Here is a 19,916-nt window from a genome sequence, read left to right as displayed (position 1 = left end):
CTTGAGCCTGGGAGGCCTTTCTGAGTCATCCTCTTCGGAGCTCATTGACAAGGTGCAGAGCCCAGTAGCTCTTCGAGCACAGAGCTCGGCTTCCTTTGTCCCTAAGAGATCAGTAACATGCCATGGTGCCATGCCTGAGAAAAGGGAGGGGTAGGCACTGAGCTTCGCCATTGTTTGCTCTGTGATAGGTTCAATCGTCAAATTGGCAAAATGTAAACTCACCGAAGAAGAGAGTCTCTGTGAGGGATTTTCTACATCAGTTTGACCCATGGGCATGTCTATGGGGGGGGGGGGGTTCTTGATTACCTCAAGTGGTGTAGGAAGTTACGGCCTGAAAGAGGACAGCACCAATCCTGGGTTTGGGTCCTGAATGGATTGAAGGAGGAAGAGCTGCCAGAACACTCTCCAGCCCCACACTCGCTTCTCTCTGCTCTTCCCAAGCTCCTGCCGGATTCTGCAGGATCCCTGCACGGCAGTGATGGACTACAGCCTGGGTTTGTAATACATCCTTTCCCCCTTAAGGTTGCTTTGGTTAGGGTATTTATCACCGCAACAGAAAGAAAACCAGAAAAAGACTCATGCTCATCGGGCTTTGACCTTACTAGGTATAGTTATGTCTATTAGAGGTATAACTATGTATAGTACTATGTACAGTTATGTACATTAGAGGACAACCTTAAATTTCTGATTCAACTGTCGCCCCCCAAGTGCTGGGATTGCAAGCATATACACACCAGCACACTAGGTTGATGTGTTAGGCAAGCACTCTACTGTCTGACCTTTGTTCCCACTTTAAGGATGCTATCTTCCTTCCTTAAGTTTCTGTTTGACTCCCACCAACAGCTGCGGCTTCAGAGTAATCTCAGTGTGCTTTTAGGATAGTCAATTATTTTTACTTAAGGATTTTTCCTACAATATATTTTGATATGCTTTTTATTATTTTGTTTGTTTGTTTTTGAGGCAGGGTTTTTCTGTAGTCCGGGCTGTCCTCGAGCTGGCTATGTAGATCAGGCTAGCTTCAAACTCACAGAGATTCATCTGCCTCTGCCTCCTGAGTGCTAAGATTAAAGGCGTGTGCTACCACATCCGACTTGATATGCTTTTTAAATACATGAGACGGGCCTGTAAGATGGTTCACTTGGGTAAAAACACTTGGCACCAAGCCTGAAGACCTGAATTCCATAGATCTGAGTTCCATCCCTGGAATCCACAGCGTGGATAGAGAAGACTGACTTCCTTCTGTTGTTCTCTGACCTTCTCAGGATCTATGATCTCTATGATCTCTCTCTCTCTCTCTCTCTCTCTCTCTCTCTCTCTCTCTCTCTCTCTCTCTCTCTCTCTCTCTCACACACACACACACACACACACACACTTAAAAGTGTAAAAGTAATTTAAAGAAAGATTGAAAATAGGAAGGGGATGTTGGAGCACGGTGAAGAGAATTTCCTCTAAGTGCCCTTTTCCTTTACCCAAGGGTAAATGAGAGTAGCCGCGGGGTGCCTGCCTATCTTGGGCAAGGCACCCGGGTTCTTCCCCAGCACCACAAGAAACAAAAATTTCAACAATGAAACCTTAAACACGAAGAGGATAGTAGAACCATTAGAAACCAAAAGGGGGGAGGTGGGTGGAGGGAGCACCTGAAGTTAGGGATGACAAGCAGATTGGAAACTGTCCCTCTTCAGCCTGGAGCTCTTTGCATAAAGCTAGGGGATAAATTTCAGGGTCCAAGAAACCCTTCCTATGAGCTGGGCACCAAGTAGCTGGAACGGAGCACCCAGCACCTAGCAGCTGGGGCGCAGAACTTTCTGTTTCACACACTCCAATATTTGGGACTCTTGCTCTGGACACAGGTAAAACCGGGGCTCCAGGAAGCCGCAATGCCTTTGGCTGGGAGCCCAATGTCTTTAGTGTCTAACAGAGCCACCAAGTCCACAGGAGGGATGTGCGGAGGTGGTAGCTACGGAATACCAACAGGATGTTAACTTTTCCTGAGGCGACCGCAGCCAGCATTCTCTCCGCCCCTCGGAGGCGGGAGATAGCTGGTACAGCTACAGTTCCTATTGGTGGCGGCTCCAAAACTCCTCCGCCCACTTCAGCCCACACGAGGAGCCCCTTGGTTCCAGCAACCATCCAGGGAAGGTCTCTTTTGAGCTATCCCTGTGCACAGGCACCAGTCCCCAGCCCTCTGCAGCCGGTTACCCTGAAGACCACAGAGGGACTGGGAGAGATTGATGCACTGGACAAAGCTGGACTAAGGAATCTCAACTGGAAAAGACGGTCGGTCCATAAAAATCGCCAAAAGAAGCGCCAAAAGGAGGCTGCAGTTTGGAAAAAGGACAAGGGTGGCGCGGTTTAGACTTCTTTTTGCCTTGCTGGGCGCATGCAGTGCCCCTCCTGCTTCTTCACCTGTCCACAGTCCATGCACCCACGTGCCCATCTCCTGCCTGAGAGCCCAAGTCCCTGAACAATGGAAGTCTCTAACCTCTCAGGCGCCACCCCTGGCATCGCCTTTCCTCCGGGACCCGAAAGCTGTAGTGACAGCCCAAGTTCCAGCCCAAGGAGCTTGGGATCCACCCCAGATGGGCTCATCTTGCCCAGCCGCGAGTCGCCCTTCTCTGCCTTCACCGTGCTCGTGGTGACTCTACTGGTGTTGCTGATCGCTGCCACTTTCTTGTGGAATCTGCTAGTTCTGGTGACTATCCTACGCGTCCGCACCTTCCACCGCGTGCCACATAACTTGGTGGCCTCGACAGCGGTCTCGGACGTCCTGGTGGCGGCTCTGGTGATGCCACTGAGCCTAGTGAGCGAGTTGTCGGCTGGGCGACGTTGGCAGCTGGGCAGGAGTCTGTGCCACGTGTGGATCTCCTTCGACGTGTTGTGCTGCACGGCCAGCATCTGGAACGTGGCGGCCATCGCCCTGGATCGCTACTGGACCATCACGCGCCACCTGCAGTACACGCTGCGCACCCGGCGCCGCGCGTCTACGCTGATGATCGCGATCACCTGGGCACTGTCCGCGCTCATCGCGCTCGCCCCGCTGCTCTTTGGCTGGGGCGAAGCCTATGATGCTCGGCTGCAGCGTTGCCAGGTGAGCCAGGAGCCCTCCTATGCCGTCTTCTCCACTTGCGGAGCCTTCTACCTGCCTCTGGCAGTGGTGCTCTTCGTCTACTGGAAGATATACAAAGCCGCCAAGTTTCGCTTCGGTCGCAGACGGCGGGCAGTAGTGCCCCTGCCGGCCACCACGCAGGTAACAGGGACTGTTTGTGGATTTCTCGATGGGGCGGGGTGTGTGTGTGTGGGGGAGGTCATGGAAAGGAAGAGATGGAGAAAATGGAAGAGTGGAACGAAATTTGGATATTGGAGCGTAAGGGAGGAGGGGAAATGTCGCATCTGGAGCGCGGGAGGAGAAGACCATCTGCTCTGGAGCACGTGGGGTGGCTTATCGCTTGTATTTCTAGAGAACCACCTGCGGGATATGCACCTGTGAAAATGTTTTACTTCATTTGTACATGAGGACCAGCGCTGGAGCCTCCAATGCTCGTGTGTGTGTGTGTGTGTGTGTGTGTGTGTGTGTGTGTGTGTGTGTGTGTGTGTGTGTTTTGAGACAGGGTCTCATGAGGCCCAGATTGAACTCCAACTTTTTATGTAGCTAAGTATAACCTTGGATTTCTAATCCCCTGGTCTCCACCAACCAAGTGTAGGATTACAGGCATGCATTGCTAATCTCCTTGAATGCAATGGGGGAAGGATAGTCACCAGAACTAAGGTTTCCTGTGCTGGAGGAACTCAGTGTACTAACTCAGCTCCATCCCCAGCCTGTCTTTCTTGATAGTGATCAAGTCATATCTAGTTAGCTGGTTTTAGGCAGGCAAGACATAGCCTGTGCTCAATCCCTGAGAGTTGTCCTCTGACCACCACATGGACCACACATGCACACAAATGAATAAATGTCACACACACACACACACACACACACACACACACACACACACACACTTAGCAGCAGTCCTCATTCCTTAGATCCTCGAGTGGCTCTGTCCACATCAGGTCTGGAGCTGCCAACTTCTTGATCCCTGCTAGACCAGACTGTCCTGGACTGCAGTGGAATGTCAGTTACTTTAATATAAGTAAAGAAATTCCTGTAGCTTTCACTCTTTATTGCCGTTGACTCTAGGGTCTACTTCACAGTCCAGTGACCAGGTTCTAAAACTCTAGAAGCCGCTTCCCAATCTCTCTCTCTCTCTCTCTCTCTCTCTCTCTCTCTCTCTCTCTCTCTCTCTGTGTGTGTGTGTCTGTCTGTCTGTCTGTGTTGTCTGTGTGTGTGTATCTGTCCGTCTCTGTCTGTGTGTGTCTATCTGTCTCCGTCTGTCTGTCTGTGTGTCTGTCTGTCTGTCTCTGTTTGTCTCTCTCTCTGTGTATGCTTAAAGCAACAATTCCATTTTCACTCATTTCCCCCTTTGTTTGTTTAGCCCAATCCCAGAGATGCAGAGATGTCTCCTAGAGATTTGGGAGAGAGAAACTGGGTTGTAGTTCCAATTCCAGACATCCATTAATACCTGTGTGTCTCCTTTTTCTCATCTTTAAACAAGTTGGTTACTACTTTTAATTTAATTTAATTTTTAAAGCAGAGTCTCAGGTATCGAAAACTGTCACGGGACTTCCTGAGTAAGTAAGGATGACCTTGAACGTCTGATCCTTCTCCCTTCACCTCCAGAAGTGTGGAAATCAGAGGCAGTGCCACCATGCCTGCTTGGTGTAATTCTGGAGATGAAAGCTACAGCTTTATGCATGCTGGGCAAGCGTCTACCAACTGAGTCCCACCCCAGTTGGGGTTGCTGCTGCCCGGATGAAGACCCCACCAACTGAAGAACACAAAGATATCTACATTGCCCTGGCTCATGATGGGTGACTGAGGAAAGAGTGTCTCAACAGTCCGCCAGTCTAGCTGAATCAAGGAGCTGCAGGTTTAAAGAGAGACCCTGCCTCAAAAACTATGATAGAAAGCACACACACCCATGTGCACATACACACAAATACAATGTGCACACACAACACACACACACACACAATGTGCAGACCAGGAAATGTGTGAAAATTAATGAGATAGGAAAGGCTGTTGTTTCACTTTTCTATGTCAGCTCAGATACTAGGCTAGCAGACAAGTACATGAGCTTTTAAAAGTAGATTCATTTCAGTTTAATTAAATGGCAGAGGAATTCTTTTAACACAAAACAGGAATGTCAAGTCTATAATTGGAAAGGGCTGGAAATGGAGAGCTTTATTCAGAATTAATGATGTTCTTTGAAAGGTCCCTCGGAACTGCCGGGGGTGATTATAGCTTCTCTGTCTGATTGCAGGGGTATGGCTGACTTTTAATAGCTACATCAATCCAGTTATGCACCTAGGAAAATCACAGTGGAAGGTTTGCCAAGCCTGACTGTACTCCTCATTTTGGTAGAAGAAACAGTCTTTATTTCTTTCTTTATTTATTTTTTTTATTTATTTGGGCTTGGTGTTGCATTGCTGGAGATCAAACCCAGGACCTTGCACATGCCAGGCAAGCACACTGCCACTGAGTGCCATCCCCGGCCTTTACTATTCGCTTCAGACCAAACCCATTTAGACAGGGGATATGAAGAGATGGAAGGTCAGCTGGCTGGCTAATGAGAAGTAGCCTATGATGGGGAGAGAGAACTCCAGCCAGCAGCTCTAGCACTGTGCTGAGTTACTCTTCAGTGGTAGGGTCTGGGGAAAACCTTCCTCCACTCTGGGTCTTAATTTCTAAAATGCAGAATATTATCTCCTTCATGGTCTGAAAGTGAAATGTCTCCCATAGGCTCGTATGTTTGAACACCTGGCTCCCAGCTGGGGATGCTGTGAAGCACAGGGAAGGTTGAGAAGTCTTTCAAGAGGCAGAGCCTACCTAGAAGAAATGGCTCACCTGAAATGGCCTCTGATCTCCCAGCTCTTCTTGTCTCCAATGTTGTTTCCTGACTAAGGATGAAGTGTGACCAGGCACCACCCACTCTTATCATCATAGTTTCCCACCATGATAGACTGTGTCTGAGAACTATAAGTGAAAATAAACCCTTTCTCCTTCAAGTTGATCTTGTGAGATATTTGGTCAGAGAAACCAGAAAAATAACCAGATAGTCTATCTATCTATCTATCTATCTATCTATCTATCTATCCATTTATTTTGACACAGGGTCTCTCGATAGAGTGCTGGTTGTCCTGGAACTCTATGTAGACCAGGTTGGCCCTGAACTCACAGTGATCTCTTTCTCTGCCTGCCAAGCGTTGAGATGAAAGGTGGGCACCACCACATCCAGCTGATGGCTAGTTTTTAACTGTCAACTTTGGAATGACTTGAATAACATGGAAAGAGAGTCTTAATTGAGAAATTGTCTAGATCGCATTGGCCTATGGCATGTCTTCTTGGGATTGTCTTACTTTTAAGTTAATTGATGTCAGAAGATTCAGCTCTTGTTTGCTGGCCCCATTCCCTAGACAGGAGTCCTGAACTGTGTAAGAGAGGAAAGCAGGCAAGCAGGCCTGCATGCATTTATCTCTCTTTGCTTTGGACTGTGAACATGATGTGACTAGTCACTTCAAGCTCCTGCCACTGTGACTTCTGTCCTATGATGGACTGGAACCTGGAACCATAAGAATACATAGCTTTCTTTCCTAAGGTTTCCTCTCTCTCTCTCTCTCTCTCTCTCTCTCTCTCTCTCTCTCTCTCTCAAGGTTTCCTCTCTCTCTCTCTCTCTCTCTCTCTCTCTGTCTCTCTGTCTCTCTCTCTCTCTCTCTCTCTCTCTCTCTGTGTGTGTGTGTGTGGTGACAGAGTATTTTATCCCAACAGAAATGACACCAGGAGCCACAGGATTCTAGTTCCTTACTGACCAATCAAACTAGTAATATCTTCCCTCATCCAAGACAAGATTAAATTAAAGCTGAAACATAAATGTAATCTAACCTCAATTAATGTACTTGCTTACGTTTTCCCTTTCTAAGCATTAACCTCAGTGGATCTTTACCTTTGCAGAGCTACTGAACTCTCAGCCCCAACAACAAAATCCATCGAAACATTAGGTTGTAACAAGTGTTACCCAAGAGTGTAGCCAAATTGTAGATTTGTGTATGTGTATGTGTGAGTGTATGTGTATATATGTATTTGATTGTGTGTGTGTATGTGGTGAGTGTGTATATGTGTGCATGTGGTGTGTGTGTGTGTGTGTGTGTACTTTACCACACTTAACAGGATGGCTTATTTATAGCAAGCCAACTGTGTTCTGCTTTTATTTTTATAAGAAAATGTCCTTGTTTGCACGATTTCTTTTACACATGAGGAACAGTTGAGAACATTTCCCCCTTTGAGTTGTCAGACATGATAGGTATTCTCTGTGCTGTGGTGAGTGATATTTTGGGATGAAGTTTGGAGTTTAGCGGTTGCAGAGCAGACAAAGCCCTGGGTGTTCCAAGCCTTGGTCTGGCATCTTTGGTTAGAAATAGCTACTCCAGAGGTTAGGAAGATAGCTCAGTCAATAAACTGCCATCATTGGGAGAACGGGACCTGAGTTGGGCCCCCAGAGTCACAAAAAATGACTGAGGGTAGTTGTGCTCACTCGTAATCCCAGGGATAGGGAGACGGAGATGGGTGGATCCCTGGGAATCGCTGGCTGACCAGCCTAGCCTACTTGGCTAGCTCCAGGTCAGTGCAAAAACCATGAAAAGAACATGATGTAGCTGGAGCTTCATTTTATATACCATTTTTAGCCTGTCTGCAGTCAGGACCTTTCTGTTACTGATGTCTTGTAGATATTCAAGAAGTTTTAGACTTGGGGGCGTCTGGGATTTTTTGGGTTTTGCTGTAGAGCTTCTGGTCCTGTAAGATCACACAGGGTTGATCTTGTGATCGCATGATCATGAAGATGAGTTAGCGGTATTTTGTTCACGTGGTTAGTGCTCACCACAGCACCTTTCCGTTAACTAGTGGGCGAGGCTGGCTGGCCAGCTGAACCCCAGGGACCCACCTGTGTCCACCGCCATGCCCGGATTTGTCTTTCTGATTTTTGATGGGCATCATATTTTGAACTGGAAAAGTCAAAATGAATTATCTGAATTGACTTCTCTCTCTCTCTCTCTCTCTCTCTCTCTCTCTCTCTCTCTCCATCCCTTCCTCCCTCCCTTTCTTTCATTACTGACCACTGAATCTAGAGCCTCCTGTATGCCATCCAAACTTCTTTACACCTGTGTTAAAACCCCAGCCCTTTCTATTTTCTTAGAGATTGCTTCCTGCAGTTTCCTTCCCTTCCAGTGCCCCTCTGTGTGGGGCGTGCTGTGCTCAGGAGGGAACACTGAAAACTGAACGTCTGCACACTTGTTTTGACAGCGCAGGGGAAGATTGAGCTCACTGCTTCCCTGGTGGAGCTGGTCTGTTTTAAATGAATGGATTTAATCAGTAGACCTGCAGTTTTTTCTTCCCTCCGGACCTGTTTGAACTGAACTCACCCCATCCATTTCTTACACTTTTGATTCTACGGTGGACAGACTGAAGTGCCTGGGAGGTTCCTTAGATGGGAAAAAAGATGGCTGGGAAAATGTCCACTAATAAGCATGTCCTGAGTGGGAGGAGGAGGGAAAGGACAGCCACTTTCTTCCTCTGTGAATGCTGCCCCTCTCTAAAGAGATGGCTAAGCATTACTGGCAGGATTTCAGGATACAACTGCTTATCCCTTAGACCTTTGCAGTGCCTGATGTTAGTCTGTTCTGTGCTATGCCATGGACCAGTCTTGTCTCTAGTGGCCTTGATTTTCATTTTGAGCCTTTCTGTAATTTTGTCCCCTGCCCTCCGAGCAGGGGCCTTGGGCTTCTTAGGCAAGAGCTATGCTCCCCTCTGTGTAGCTCTGCCTGGCCTAGAACTCTATGTAGACTAGGCTGTCCTCAAACTCAGAGATCCACCTGCCCCTGCCTCTCAAGTGCTGGTAGTAAAGGAAGACATGCATCCCACTTCTGGACACTGGGGAAAGTTGAAACAGCTCATTATAGATGGGGTGGGTGGTTCTCAGCTGGTGCTTGCAATTCCAGGAGAAAGAGACCTTTTATGGGGGTCGGGGTGGGAGGCATGTTTCTGAGGCTCTTTGAGACAAGGTCTCTTTGGATCTACCAGTCTCCTCCCTATCACTGGGATCATAGATACAAGTTATGTACTTATGGGCTCCTTCCTTCCTTCCTTCCTTCCTTCCTCTCATCCGTCATTTTCTTTTTTTGTTGTTTCTTTTTTTTTTTTCTTTTTTGTTGTTTCTTTTTTTTTTTTTTTCTTTTTTTTTTTCTTTTTGAGACAGGGTTTCTCTGTGTAACCCTGGCTGTCCTGGAACTCACTCTGTAGACCAGGCTGGCCTCGAACTCAGAAATCCGCCTCCCTCTGCCTCCCAAGTGCTGGGATTAAAGGCATGCGCCACCACCACCGCCCCAGCTCTTTCTTTTTCTAAGAGGTGGATTTAGGGGCTTAGGCTCAGGTCCTCGCATTGGCAATGCAAGCACTTTCCCAACTGAACTATGTACCTAGCATCCTGGAGACTGACTTAGTGCAGGAATTATTTGCCCCTTTATAGTATCTCTTCAGGTGACATGTGGAGTGGATGCTGGGGTGGACACTGCCAAAGGAAAAGCCTCTTCTTTTGGCCAGATTTTCATGCATCTTTGTTTAGGCTGGTTTAGTGATTGTTCCAAACAAACTGAAGTAGAGAACAGGGAGCAGGAGGCGGCATCCGAAGGTGGCCTGAGATAAACTCTGACTGCAAAGCCAGGCCACCTGGGAATCCTTTGGTGCTTATCTTTAGGAGTGCTACTCCCAGTGAGAGGGGATGGACTGAGAACGGAAGTCCAGTGTCTTTAGTCCTGTGGTGGTCCTGATAGTTGCTCCCAGCTGGGGGCTGGAGAAGAACTGGAAACACTTCCTGCTTGGCAGCTTGTCACCTCTGCATCTTCCACAGAGGAAGAGAGAGGCAGATGTAAGCCACTGTGCTGTGATACCAACCATTAGTTAAACAGCTATTTCCTGGGTACTGCCAGGGAGCAGGTGCTGATGCTAGGTATCTCCTGTATTAAAAAGAGATAGTTCCTTCTTCTATTTCAGACAGCACACACAAACCACCCAAATTGCTATAAAAGGGGAAAGTAAGGTCTTAATACAGGGAGTCATGAGTGAGTTCAGAGGATCATAGGAGAGTCCTTTCAGGACTAGTAACTTAAGAGGCAAACAGGAGAAGTGTGTGTGGGTGGGTGGGGGGAGAGACACAGAGAGAATATGTAGAAATGGTAGCTAATTATTATTATTTTTTGCCTATATGTGTGTGTGTGTGCGTGGGTGTGTATTTGCTAGTTTTCAAGTGCGGGGGTGCATGTGCCATGTGTGTGCCTGTGAACATGGAAGCCAGGAGTCTCTTGGCTGACTGCTCTCTACCATATATAGTGAGACAGGGTCTCTCATTTGAACCTAGAGCTTACTGATTTAGTCAGTCTGGCTAGCCAGCTTGCTCAAGGGGTCTGCTTTTTCCATCTCCCTTGCTGGGATTACAGGTGGATTGTCATGCCTGGCCAGCGTTTACATGGGTGCTAGGAATCTGAACTTGTGTGGCAAGGGCTTCATCCACTGAGTCACTCCCCCATCTAGTAACTAATTTATGATACAGAGGCATTTAGAGTTTGTTTTTTAATCTAGGCAAAGCAGAGTCATTACATTATTAATAAGGAATCCATTTACCATAGCAATTATACAATATATTCCAGTGTTAATGTGGACAGACTGTCTGTCTCTCTAGAGCAAACCTTGTAAGGGCCAGGACTGTGTCTGCTCCATTGGTGGCTTCAAGTCCAGTCCCAAGTCTCCACCATGAATAGGGAATAGATGAATGCATGTGTGTGTGGGGCTTCTCTGGACATGGAACATATAACCAATGATCATCTTCCTTGAAGCCTTGGGGTGGCAGCAGACTTTCATCAGTCTGCTTCCCAGATGGGCTACTAGGCTTGAAGAGGCAGAGGAGCTTGCCGAGTCTCAACCTTGGGTCTGCCACAAAAGCTTTTGTTCTTGTCGTCAAGCCTTTATTTTCTCTTCTGAGGAATGTTTAGACCTTACCTCAAGCAAATACACACCCATGCACACACATATATACAAGCAAAATAATAATAATATTTTCAATAGCTTTTTCACCATGTTTTAAGGATTATAGTAGGTTCCTCAAATATAACTGGAGAAGTGTTTGGCAAGTCTAAAATAGTCTTATGTTGCCTTAATCATACGGTATTATGGGATGTACCTCAGTGGGTAGGATGTTTGTCTAGTATTCATGAGTTCCTGGGTGTGAGCCCCAGCACCATATACACTGGGCATGATGGTGCATGTTTGTAATTCCAGAAGGAGGGAGGGGCAGGAGGGGCAGGAATTCAAGGTCATCTTCACATAAATAGTGAGTGAGTTTGAGGCCAGCCTGGCAAAATGAGGCCCAAGGTATTGTTTTTTTAATTGATAAGCCCTTTTAAATGGCAGTTTTCATTTGTCATCAGAATTGGTGAGAGCCTCCATCATGGTTTATTTTTATTTCTTAAACTAAAAAAAATTAATGAAAATATAACTATATCACTTCCCTTTCCTTCCCTCCCTCCTCCTATTCTTCCCATGTCCCTCTCTTTCAAATTTATGGGGGCCCCCTCTTCCTTAACTGTTGTCGTTACATATAAACAAGTAAATATTTACATCCAACCAGCTGAGTCCACTCACTGTTGACTGTGTCTAAGTTTCTAGGGCTGACCACTTGCTACTCGATAACCAATCAGAGGTTGATTCCTGGGTAAGACTACTTCCTCTCTCAGCCTTGTTAATTGCTAGTAGCTCTTTATCTAGGGATGGGGCCCCATGGGTTTCTTCAGCTCATGTTGGCATACCAGGTATTGTTGGAATTGTTTAGCTCTTGTTCAGGCAGCTATCTTGTTCACATTCTGTGGGTAGAGCTTCCCCGTCATAGCAAGAAAGCATAGAGTTGCAGCGGACTTCCTGGCCCTCTGGCTCTTCCAATCTTACCACCTTTTTTTCTTCAAGCTTCTCTGAGCTTTAGGTGCAGGGGCTGTGTTGTAGACCCAGCAATTGGAGCTGAGAATCACATGGTCAATTATTATTTGCATTTTGAGTAGTTGTAGCTTCAAGTAATGACCTCTTGCTGCTGCTGCAAAAAAGAAGCTTCTTTGATGAGGGATGAGGCTCACACTTCTCTGGTCCCTAGCCTTTGGGCTCCATTATTTCACTCTTTGAGAGGGGGTCTCAAGTATTTCAGGGAGACCTCAAACTCACTATGTAGTGGAGGATAACTGATTCTTCAGCCTCCACCTCCTGACTTCTGGGATCCCAGGTGTGTGCTGCAGGCCTGAATTGTGTGGCGCTGGAACAGAACAAAGGGTTTAGTGCAGGCTCGGCAGGCACTCTACCAGCTGAGCTATGCTAGCTACACGCTTCGCCATTCTAATAAATGTTTAATGAATTTAATAGATTGATATTTTGATTTGCACCTATCAGATGACCTATGGTTCTCATGGTTTTATGACATTTGTGTTTTCTTATAAAAATTTAAAACTACATTTATTCATTATTTATTTATTTATTATGTTTGTTTGCTTATGGTGTGTATATGTGTAGGTCACAGAAGAACTTTCTGTAGGCCATTCCCACTTACTTCCTTGTGGACCTTGGGCATCAAATTCAAATCCTTGGTGTCTTAGTTAAGGTTTCTATTGCTGTGAAAAAACACAAAGACCAGGGCAATTTTTATAAAGGAAAACATTTCATTGGGGCTGGCTTACAGGTTCAGAGATTACTCCATTATCGTCATGGCAGGAAGCAAGGTGGCACTCAGGCAGACATGGTGCTGGAGAAGGAGTCAAAAGTTCTACATCTGGATCGGCATGCAGCAGGAAGAGAGCTTCTGAAACTTCAAGGCCCACCCCCAGTGACACAGTTCCTCCAACAAGGCCACACCTCCAACAAGGCCACACCTCCACCAATGCCACTCCCTATGAGCCTATAGGAGCCATTTTCATTCAAACCACCGCCTTCGGGCTTGGCATCAAATATCTTCACCCAGTGTCATTTTGCCAGCCAAAGATATGTAGAGCTATAGATTTATTTAGTGATGTATCTGTTAAAAGTTTATTTTCCTATTTTAAAATAGGTTGTTTTATATTCTTTTTCTGAACATGTGTATGCGTGTTTGCAGTTGTGTGGACAAATGAAGTTGACACTGGGTATCTTTCTTAATCTTTTTCCACCATATATATGGAGACAGGGTCTCCCTAGGAACTAAGACCTTGCTTTTTGGCTCATCTTTTTATTATTATTATTTTAAATCATGTGTGTTAGGTATTCACATGTGTGTGCAGTGGCCCAAGGAGGCCAGCAGAGGGTGATGGATTTCCTGGAACTGGAGTTAGAATGGACCACCTGATATGGGTGATGGAAACCAAATCCTCTGCAGTAGTAGTAAGTGCACTTAACCACTGAGATTTTCTCCAGCCATCAGCTGGCCTTGCCATTGCAGCTGAGGTGATTCAGCTGGTCTTGCTATCCATCTTGTTGAGGACCACTCTGCCCCACACTTGGGGGGCCAGAAATGTTGAAAGCTGCTCTAGCCCACGTTTGGGGGCCAAAATGTCTTGGACCATTCTGTCAATGTTGGACCCACACTGCCAAAGCCTTGGGGGCTAAATTGTTAGAGCTCGCACTACCCCAAGCTGCTCTAGTCCGAGGGTCGGGGTTCAGCAAGAGAGAGAGTGAGGATGGATGGGGGGAATGGAGACCAGACAGAGTGTGATTCAATCCCGTTTATTCTTCAGTCTCTCTTCTTAGTCCAAGTCCAAAGTCTTGAGTTCCTAGTCCCTAGTTCCTCCAAGGTCCAAGCTTCTTTTCAAGCTCTAGTGCCTAATGTCTAAATCCAAGTTCTTCCTTCAAGTGCCAAGTGCTTAATACCTAATGCCTAATAACTAACTCCAAGTTGTACTCTAAGTTGTACTCTCTAACCTAATTCCTAGTTCCAAGTTGTACTCCTCTGAGTGTCTAATGTCTACTGATTTCTTCTGTCTGCCTCTCGCCTTTTATATGTCTCACTTCTAAGTCATGCCTTTAATCATGCCCTTGGGTCTTGTCTCTAAATCTGATCTCTAAGTCACATCCTTAAGTCACACACCTTTAAGTCTTACACACCCAAGGGAAAATCCTGGGTATCTAAAGCAAGATGTTATCAGAGTGTGATCAGCTATTGCAGGCTAATGTAATCAAGTCTCTTATCAGGGTATATGGCTCAAGATGGCTGCAAGGATGATAGCCGCCTTCTGTCGGCTCCCCACACATCTTGTCCAGGGGATTCTGTCCATTTTTGTCTGAGCTGTAATTATAGGCCAGTCTCCATGCCTACCTGACATTTCTGTGGGTTCTGGGGAATGTGAACTTGGGTCCACACATACAGGCAAGTACTTTACTCATTGAACCATCTCCTCAGCCCAGTTCACATTCATGAGGTTTAAAAATCTTTGTATATTTTAGATAATGGCTGTTTACTTCCTGACTTGTTGTTTCTTTCCTTGGAATTGTTCCGCCTCAGACTGTCTTCTCATCCTCTTGACAGTGTTTTCTAGAGAGCAGAGAATTTTAACACACTGATGTTAATACATTGATTCTTTCCTTGATGATTGTACTGGTGGTATTACATCTAAAAAGTCACCATGAATCCAAACGTATCTAGATTTTCTCCCACAGTATTTCCTAGGAATCTCTATTTACTCCGATCTGTTTTGTAGTATGTTTTATGAAAGTGGGGAGGATGTTTAGTTGTTGCAACTCCACTTGTTGAAGGCACTTTTATTCATTGTAACCTTTGCTCCCGTGTCACAGATCAGCTGACTATATGTCTTAATTTAATTTCTATTGCTTTCATAAAATACCCAACAAAAAACAACTTTGGAGGGCTGGAGAGATGGCTCATGGGTTAAGAGCACTGGATGCTCTTCCAGTGGTCCTGAGTTCAATTCCTAGCAATCACATCTATAATGAGCTCAGGTGCCCTCTTCTGACCTGCAGGCATGCATACATGCAGGGTGAACACTGTATACATAATAAATAAGTAAACTAAAAAAAACCCTACGGAGAGAAATAGTTTATTTTAGATTCCAATTCTGGGTTCCAGGACATCATCATGGGGAAAATCAAGACAACAGGAACTTAAAACAGTTGGTTATATCACATCTCTAGTCAAGAGCAGAGAGAAATGAAGGAGTGCATGCTTACTATGTCACTCACTTTCTCTGCTCTCACACAGTCCAGGACTCGAACCTAGCACTACCTGAAGTGTGATGATGGGTCTTCTCATGTCATTTAAGGACATAAAGGACAATCACAGACATGCCTAAAGGACAATGTTATCTAGACAATCCTTCACTGAGATTCTCTTCCCAAGTAATTGTGGATTGCATCAAGTTGACAACTGAACCATCTCTCTCTCTCTCTCTCTCTCTCTCTCTCTCTCTCTCTCTCTCTCTCTCTCTCACACACACACACACACACACACACACACACACACACACACACACACTTACACATATACACTCACATATATACACATACTATATATGTAATATATGTTATATATATATAATATATATATGTAGGTCTATTATTGGACTCTCCATGTTCTATTGATCTACTGTATTTCTATGTTCTTCTGCCAACATAACATACTCTTGGTTACTAAAGCTTTATAGTATGGTTTTTTTTTAACATTTATTTTTATTTATGTGTATAACATGTCTCTATGTAACTGTGTGTATGTGTGTGCAGGTTTTCACAAAGGCCAGAACAGGGTATCAGATCCCCTGTAACTGGAGCTACAGGGAATTATGAGCTGCTTGTCATGGTGCTGGGAACTGAACTCCAGATCTCTGCAAGAGCGGCAGTCTCTCTTAACCACTGAGCCACAGATCCAGCCCCTTGGGTACGTTTTGAGGTCAAGTAATGCTACTGCTCCAAGTGTTTGGCTCTCCTTCAATACTGCCCATGTAGATTTCTACCTTAGGACGCGAGATGGAAAGAGGAAATTCTAAAGGAAGAGTCAGAATAGAAATAAAAAAAAAAAAGCTAGAAATTAATGGAGAAAATCAATAAATCCTAAAGCTATTTTTTAAAAGTGATCCATTACAAAGTAAAATTCAAGAAAGGCTAAGGAAAAAAAATGTCAGTAATTAATCTCAGAAATGAAAAAGAGGACATCATTCCAGATTTCATGGTCATTAAAGGATAAGCAGAGCCTGGGGGAGACTGCTAAGGGGGCAGAGTGTTTGCTGTGTGTGCTGGTTACCCTTTGTCAACTAGACCCATCCTAGAGTCACCTAGGAAGCAGGAACCTCATATAAAGAAATGCCTCAGTATCATTGGTTTGTAGTCATTCCTGTGAGAAAGTGTCTTGACTGGTGAATGATGTCGGAGTTCCCAGCCCACTGTGGGCAACACCATCCCTAGGCAAGGGGGCCTCGGCTGTATAAGTAAACCTCATTCCTCCATGGTTTCTGCTTCAGTGCCTGTTGTGTTCCTGCCCTGACTTAGGGACTGACAGTTAACATGGAGGTGCAAGGTAAATAAATCCTTTCCTGCTCAAGTTGCTTTTTGTGAGAATGTTTTATCACAGTAACAGAAAAGTAAACTGGGACACTGTGCAAAGGTGAGAATCTGAGATCAAGCTCCAAATCCTACATAAAACTTATTTGGGTGGGGGGGGGGGAGCATCAATGTTCTGGCCTGTAAACTTCACTCATGCTTACTGGTCTGACCTCTCCTCATGTGGGACTGTAAGGTAAAAGGGTGTTTGAGTTTAATGTTTATTTTCTCCAAGGTATATTAGATTTATCCTGATGCTAAACTTTGTTTGGAACAATAACATGATCTGATGGGTTTCAAAACAGATCTTCCAATCACCCCTAGAAAGCACAAACTGATCCCCTCACACTGTTTGCATCAAGTACAGGGCAGAATTTCTGACGGTGTAAACTTAGAGAAGTGTATATCCCACTGCCCACTTCCTTCCCTGAGTGAGTTCTCCTGTGGCTTGTTTTGTGTGTGTGTGTGTGTGTGTGTGTGTGTGTGTGTGTGTACACACACCCATGTATGCGCAGAGGCCAAAGGTTGACATTAGGTATCTTTCATAGTCACTTTACACCTTGTTTTTTAAAATGATGGGTGTGTCTGTATCTTTGTGAGAGCATGTGTACCCATGTCTGTGTGTAGATGCAAGATGAGAGTATCAGGCATCATCTATTACTATCTATCTGTTCTTTTAAGGCTGGGTCTCTCCCTGAACCTGGGGCTCATATTTTCTCAGCTAGGCCAGAAGCCAGCAGGCTCAGCAATCCTGTGTCTCCACGCCCTCAGATCTGATGTCTCAGGTACACGTAGGATGCTGGGATCTAAACTACAAGCTTCATGATTGTACTGCCGATTCATAATCTGAACTGCTGAGCCACCTCCTCAGCCCTCTTCACCTTGTTTTTTTGAAACAGGGTCTCTCACTGACCCCGGAACTCACCAGTTTGGCTAGACTGGATGGACAGTGAATCACAGAGATCCTCCTGTCTCCACCTCCCCAGTACTCCCCGTTACAAGCATATGTCACCATGCTGGGATTTTCAGATGGGTTTTGAGGATTCAAGTCTGGTCCTCATCTTGCATAGCAAACACATTATTGAATGCACAGCCACGTCTGGAGGTTATAGCAACCAGATATGTCCATGCCGAGCTTCCAGCACCTTGCCAGTCACATTTATTGTTTTCCGTCCTTGTGCACTGGTTCCTGCTTGTGGTTGCCTCAGCCATGAGTCCCTGGATTCACAGTGTGTTTTATCTTTTAAACAGCACCTGAGCCTTGTGACTTCACTTCTCTGACAGAACTGAGAATCACTGACTCTTTTTTTTTTTTTTTCAGTTCAGCTTGTTCCCCTGTTCTGTTGTTTTAATTCCATATTTCCTTTGTTTCGAGGCAAAGGAAGCACCTCAGGAGTCTGAGATGGTGTTCACAGCACGTTGCAGAGCAACAGTGACCTTCCAGATGAGCGGAGACTCGTGGCGGGAGCAGAAGGAGAAGCGAGCAGCCATGATGGTGGGAATCTTGATTGGCGTGTTTGTGCTGTGTTGGATCCCCTTCTTCCTGACCGAGCTCATCAGCCCGCTCTGTGCCTGCAGCCTGCCACCCATCTGGAAAAGCATCTTCCTGTGGCTTGGCTATTCAAATTCGTTCTTCAACCCCTTGATTTACACAGCCTTTAATAAGAACTACAACAATGCCTTCAAGAGCCTCTTTACTAAGCAGAGATAAGAAGGGCTGGGGAGATAAAAGAGAAGACCTGTGGGGGAAAAAGAGGATCTGTCATCCTCATTTCACCAGAGACCTGGGGCTTCTCCCCACTCCCCACAGCCCACTGATGATACTCCAAGGCACACCATTGGGCCTGGGATGTTGAAGAGTTCTCAGGAAGGTTGACAACGGTTTGGCAAACATATCCATGCCTTCTACAGAAGGACATGACAGACATTACTAGTGAATCGAGCTACATTTCTACGCGAGGTGGAAATCCTGCCAACCCTTTTTAGGATGTATTATAGGTGTTACTGCTCATTTGTTAGACTAGACATGTGACGACGTTGGTTTGTTTTTGCATTATTTAGTACTATGTCCCTCAGTGAGGGTCTCTCAGGGCTTTCCTGAGACTGTCTCCTTGACATAGCCACTTTCTCCTATTTCCTATAAAGCCTTGTCCTGCTGAGGGTTCAAGGCTGCTCCACCTTCTTGTCTTGCTGTGCTAAGGTTGGGTTGGAGGAGAACCCAAGCTTGTAATAAAGAGACCCCAATGTGATTGCTTTGGAAATGGCTCCTTGGTTGTCTTTTGGGCTTCATGAATGCTTCCTGGTACAGTAAGATGACAGTTACATCACGTGAATAAAAGTCATTACAGTAGTCTTGTAATCGCACTACCTGACTCTGCCCTTACCTTCCTATAGTCAGTCATTTCCAGAGGGAACCCCAGCACAGTTTCTCCCCTCTTAAAACCTCCAAAGGTTCCCAACACAGGTCTTCAAACTCACCTGGGCACATGTCTTTTTACTCACTGTTCTGTCTGCTTGGAATTGTTACCCAGGTTTCCATGTGACTCTGTCCCTGGTTAGTGGCTGAGGCCTTCCCTAGCTTCTCAGTGTAACAATGCAACTGCCATGAAACCCACCACTCTGGAATCCTTCCTTGCTTTAACTAGTGTATTGAAGCAGCTGATGGATTTAAGTTCTTGTGTGCCTTCACCCTACTCCCATCCCTCTGGAAGGCAGGTTCTCTTGACTGTGCTTTACATGGCTGGTTGAATGTATCAATAACAATGAAGATCTTCACTGAGCAGGAATAGAGGCAGATGGTCCCCAAGCTGGTTCAGAATCTTACCACACTTCCAGGAATCCTGGATTCTCATCTTTTTACTGGGACAAGCTCCATGACAAGATGTCTTTGCTCAGTCTCAGGATGGATAATGCTATTCAAACTCTGTCTTTCCTTCTACCATTTGAAGAAACAGGAAGGGTAGCAGGAACTCCCGTGATGCCATTCTTATTGAAGTGGCCAGGGATCCTGTCTTTGCTGGGCATGTATTAGCAGTGTCCCCTAACAGGTCACAAATGTTTTGGATATCTGTTTATAAATATGCTAAGTAAAGGATTTCCCTGCCTTAGAATAGTAGCATTTGGGGTGGAGATGGTCAGAGGTTAAGAGTGATTGCTGCTTTTGCAGAGGTTCCAAGTTCCATTTCTAGCATACTTGTCAGGCAGCTGATATATGCCTGTAACT

The 19,916-nt window shown here is 45.7% G+C and overlaps 1 protein-coding gene across 1 annotated transcript; it reads left to right on the top strand.

Moving 5' to 3' along the window:
* The first annotated feature begins 2,108 nt into the window (after window positions 1–2,108).
* LOC117716165 (5-hydroxytryptamine receptor 5B) lies at window positions 2,109–19,121 on the top strand. The gene is made up of 2 exons (XM_034513105.2): window positions 2,109–3,247; window positions 18,069–19,121. Exons 1-2 carry the CDS (start codon window positions 2,468–2,470, stop codon window positions 18,402–18,404), a joined length of 1,116 nt encoding a protein of 371 aa, XP_034368996.1. The 5' UTR covers window positions 2,109–2,467; the 3' UTR covers window positions 18,405–19,121.
* The last annotated feature ends 795 nt before the right edge of the window (window positions 19,122–19,916 follow it).

The sequence above is a fragment of the Arvicanthis niloticus genome, chromosome 10, assembly GCF_011762505.2.
Source record: "Arvicanthis niloticus isolate mArvNil1 chromosome 10, mArvNil1.pat.X, whole genome shotgun sequence".
NCBI lineage: Eukaryota > Metazoa > Chordata > Mammalia > Rodentia > Muridae > Arvicanthis > Arvicanthis niloticus.
This window is presented reverse-complemented; position numbering and strand designations above follow the sequence as displayed.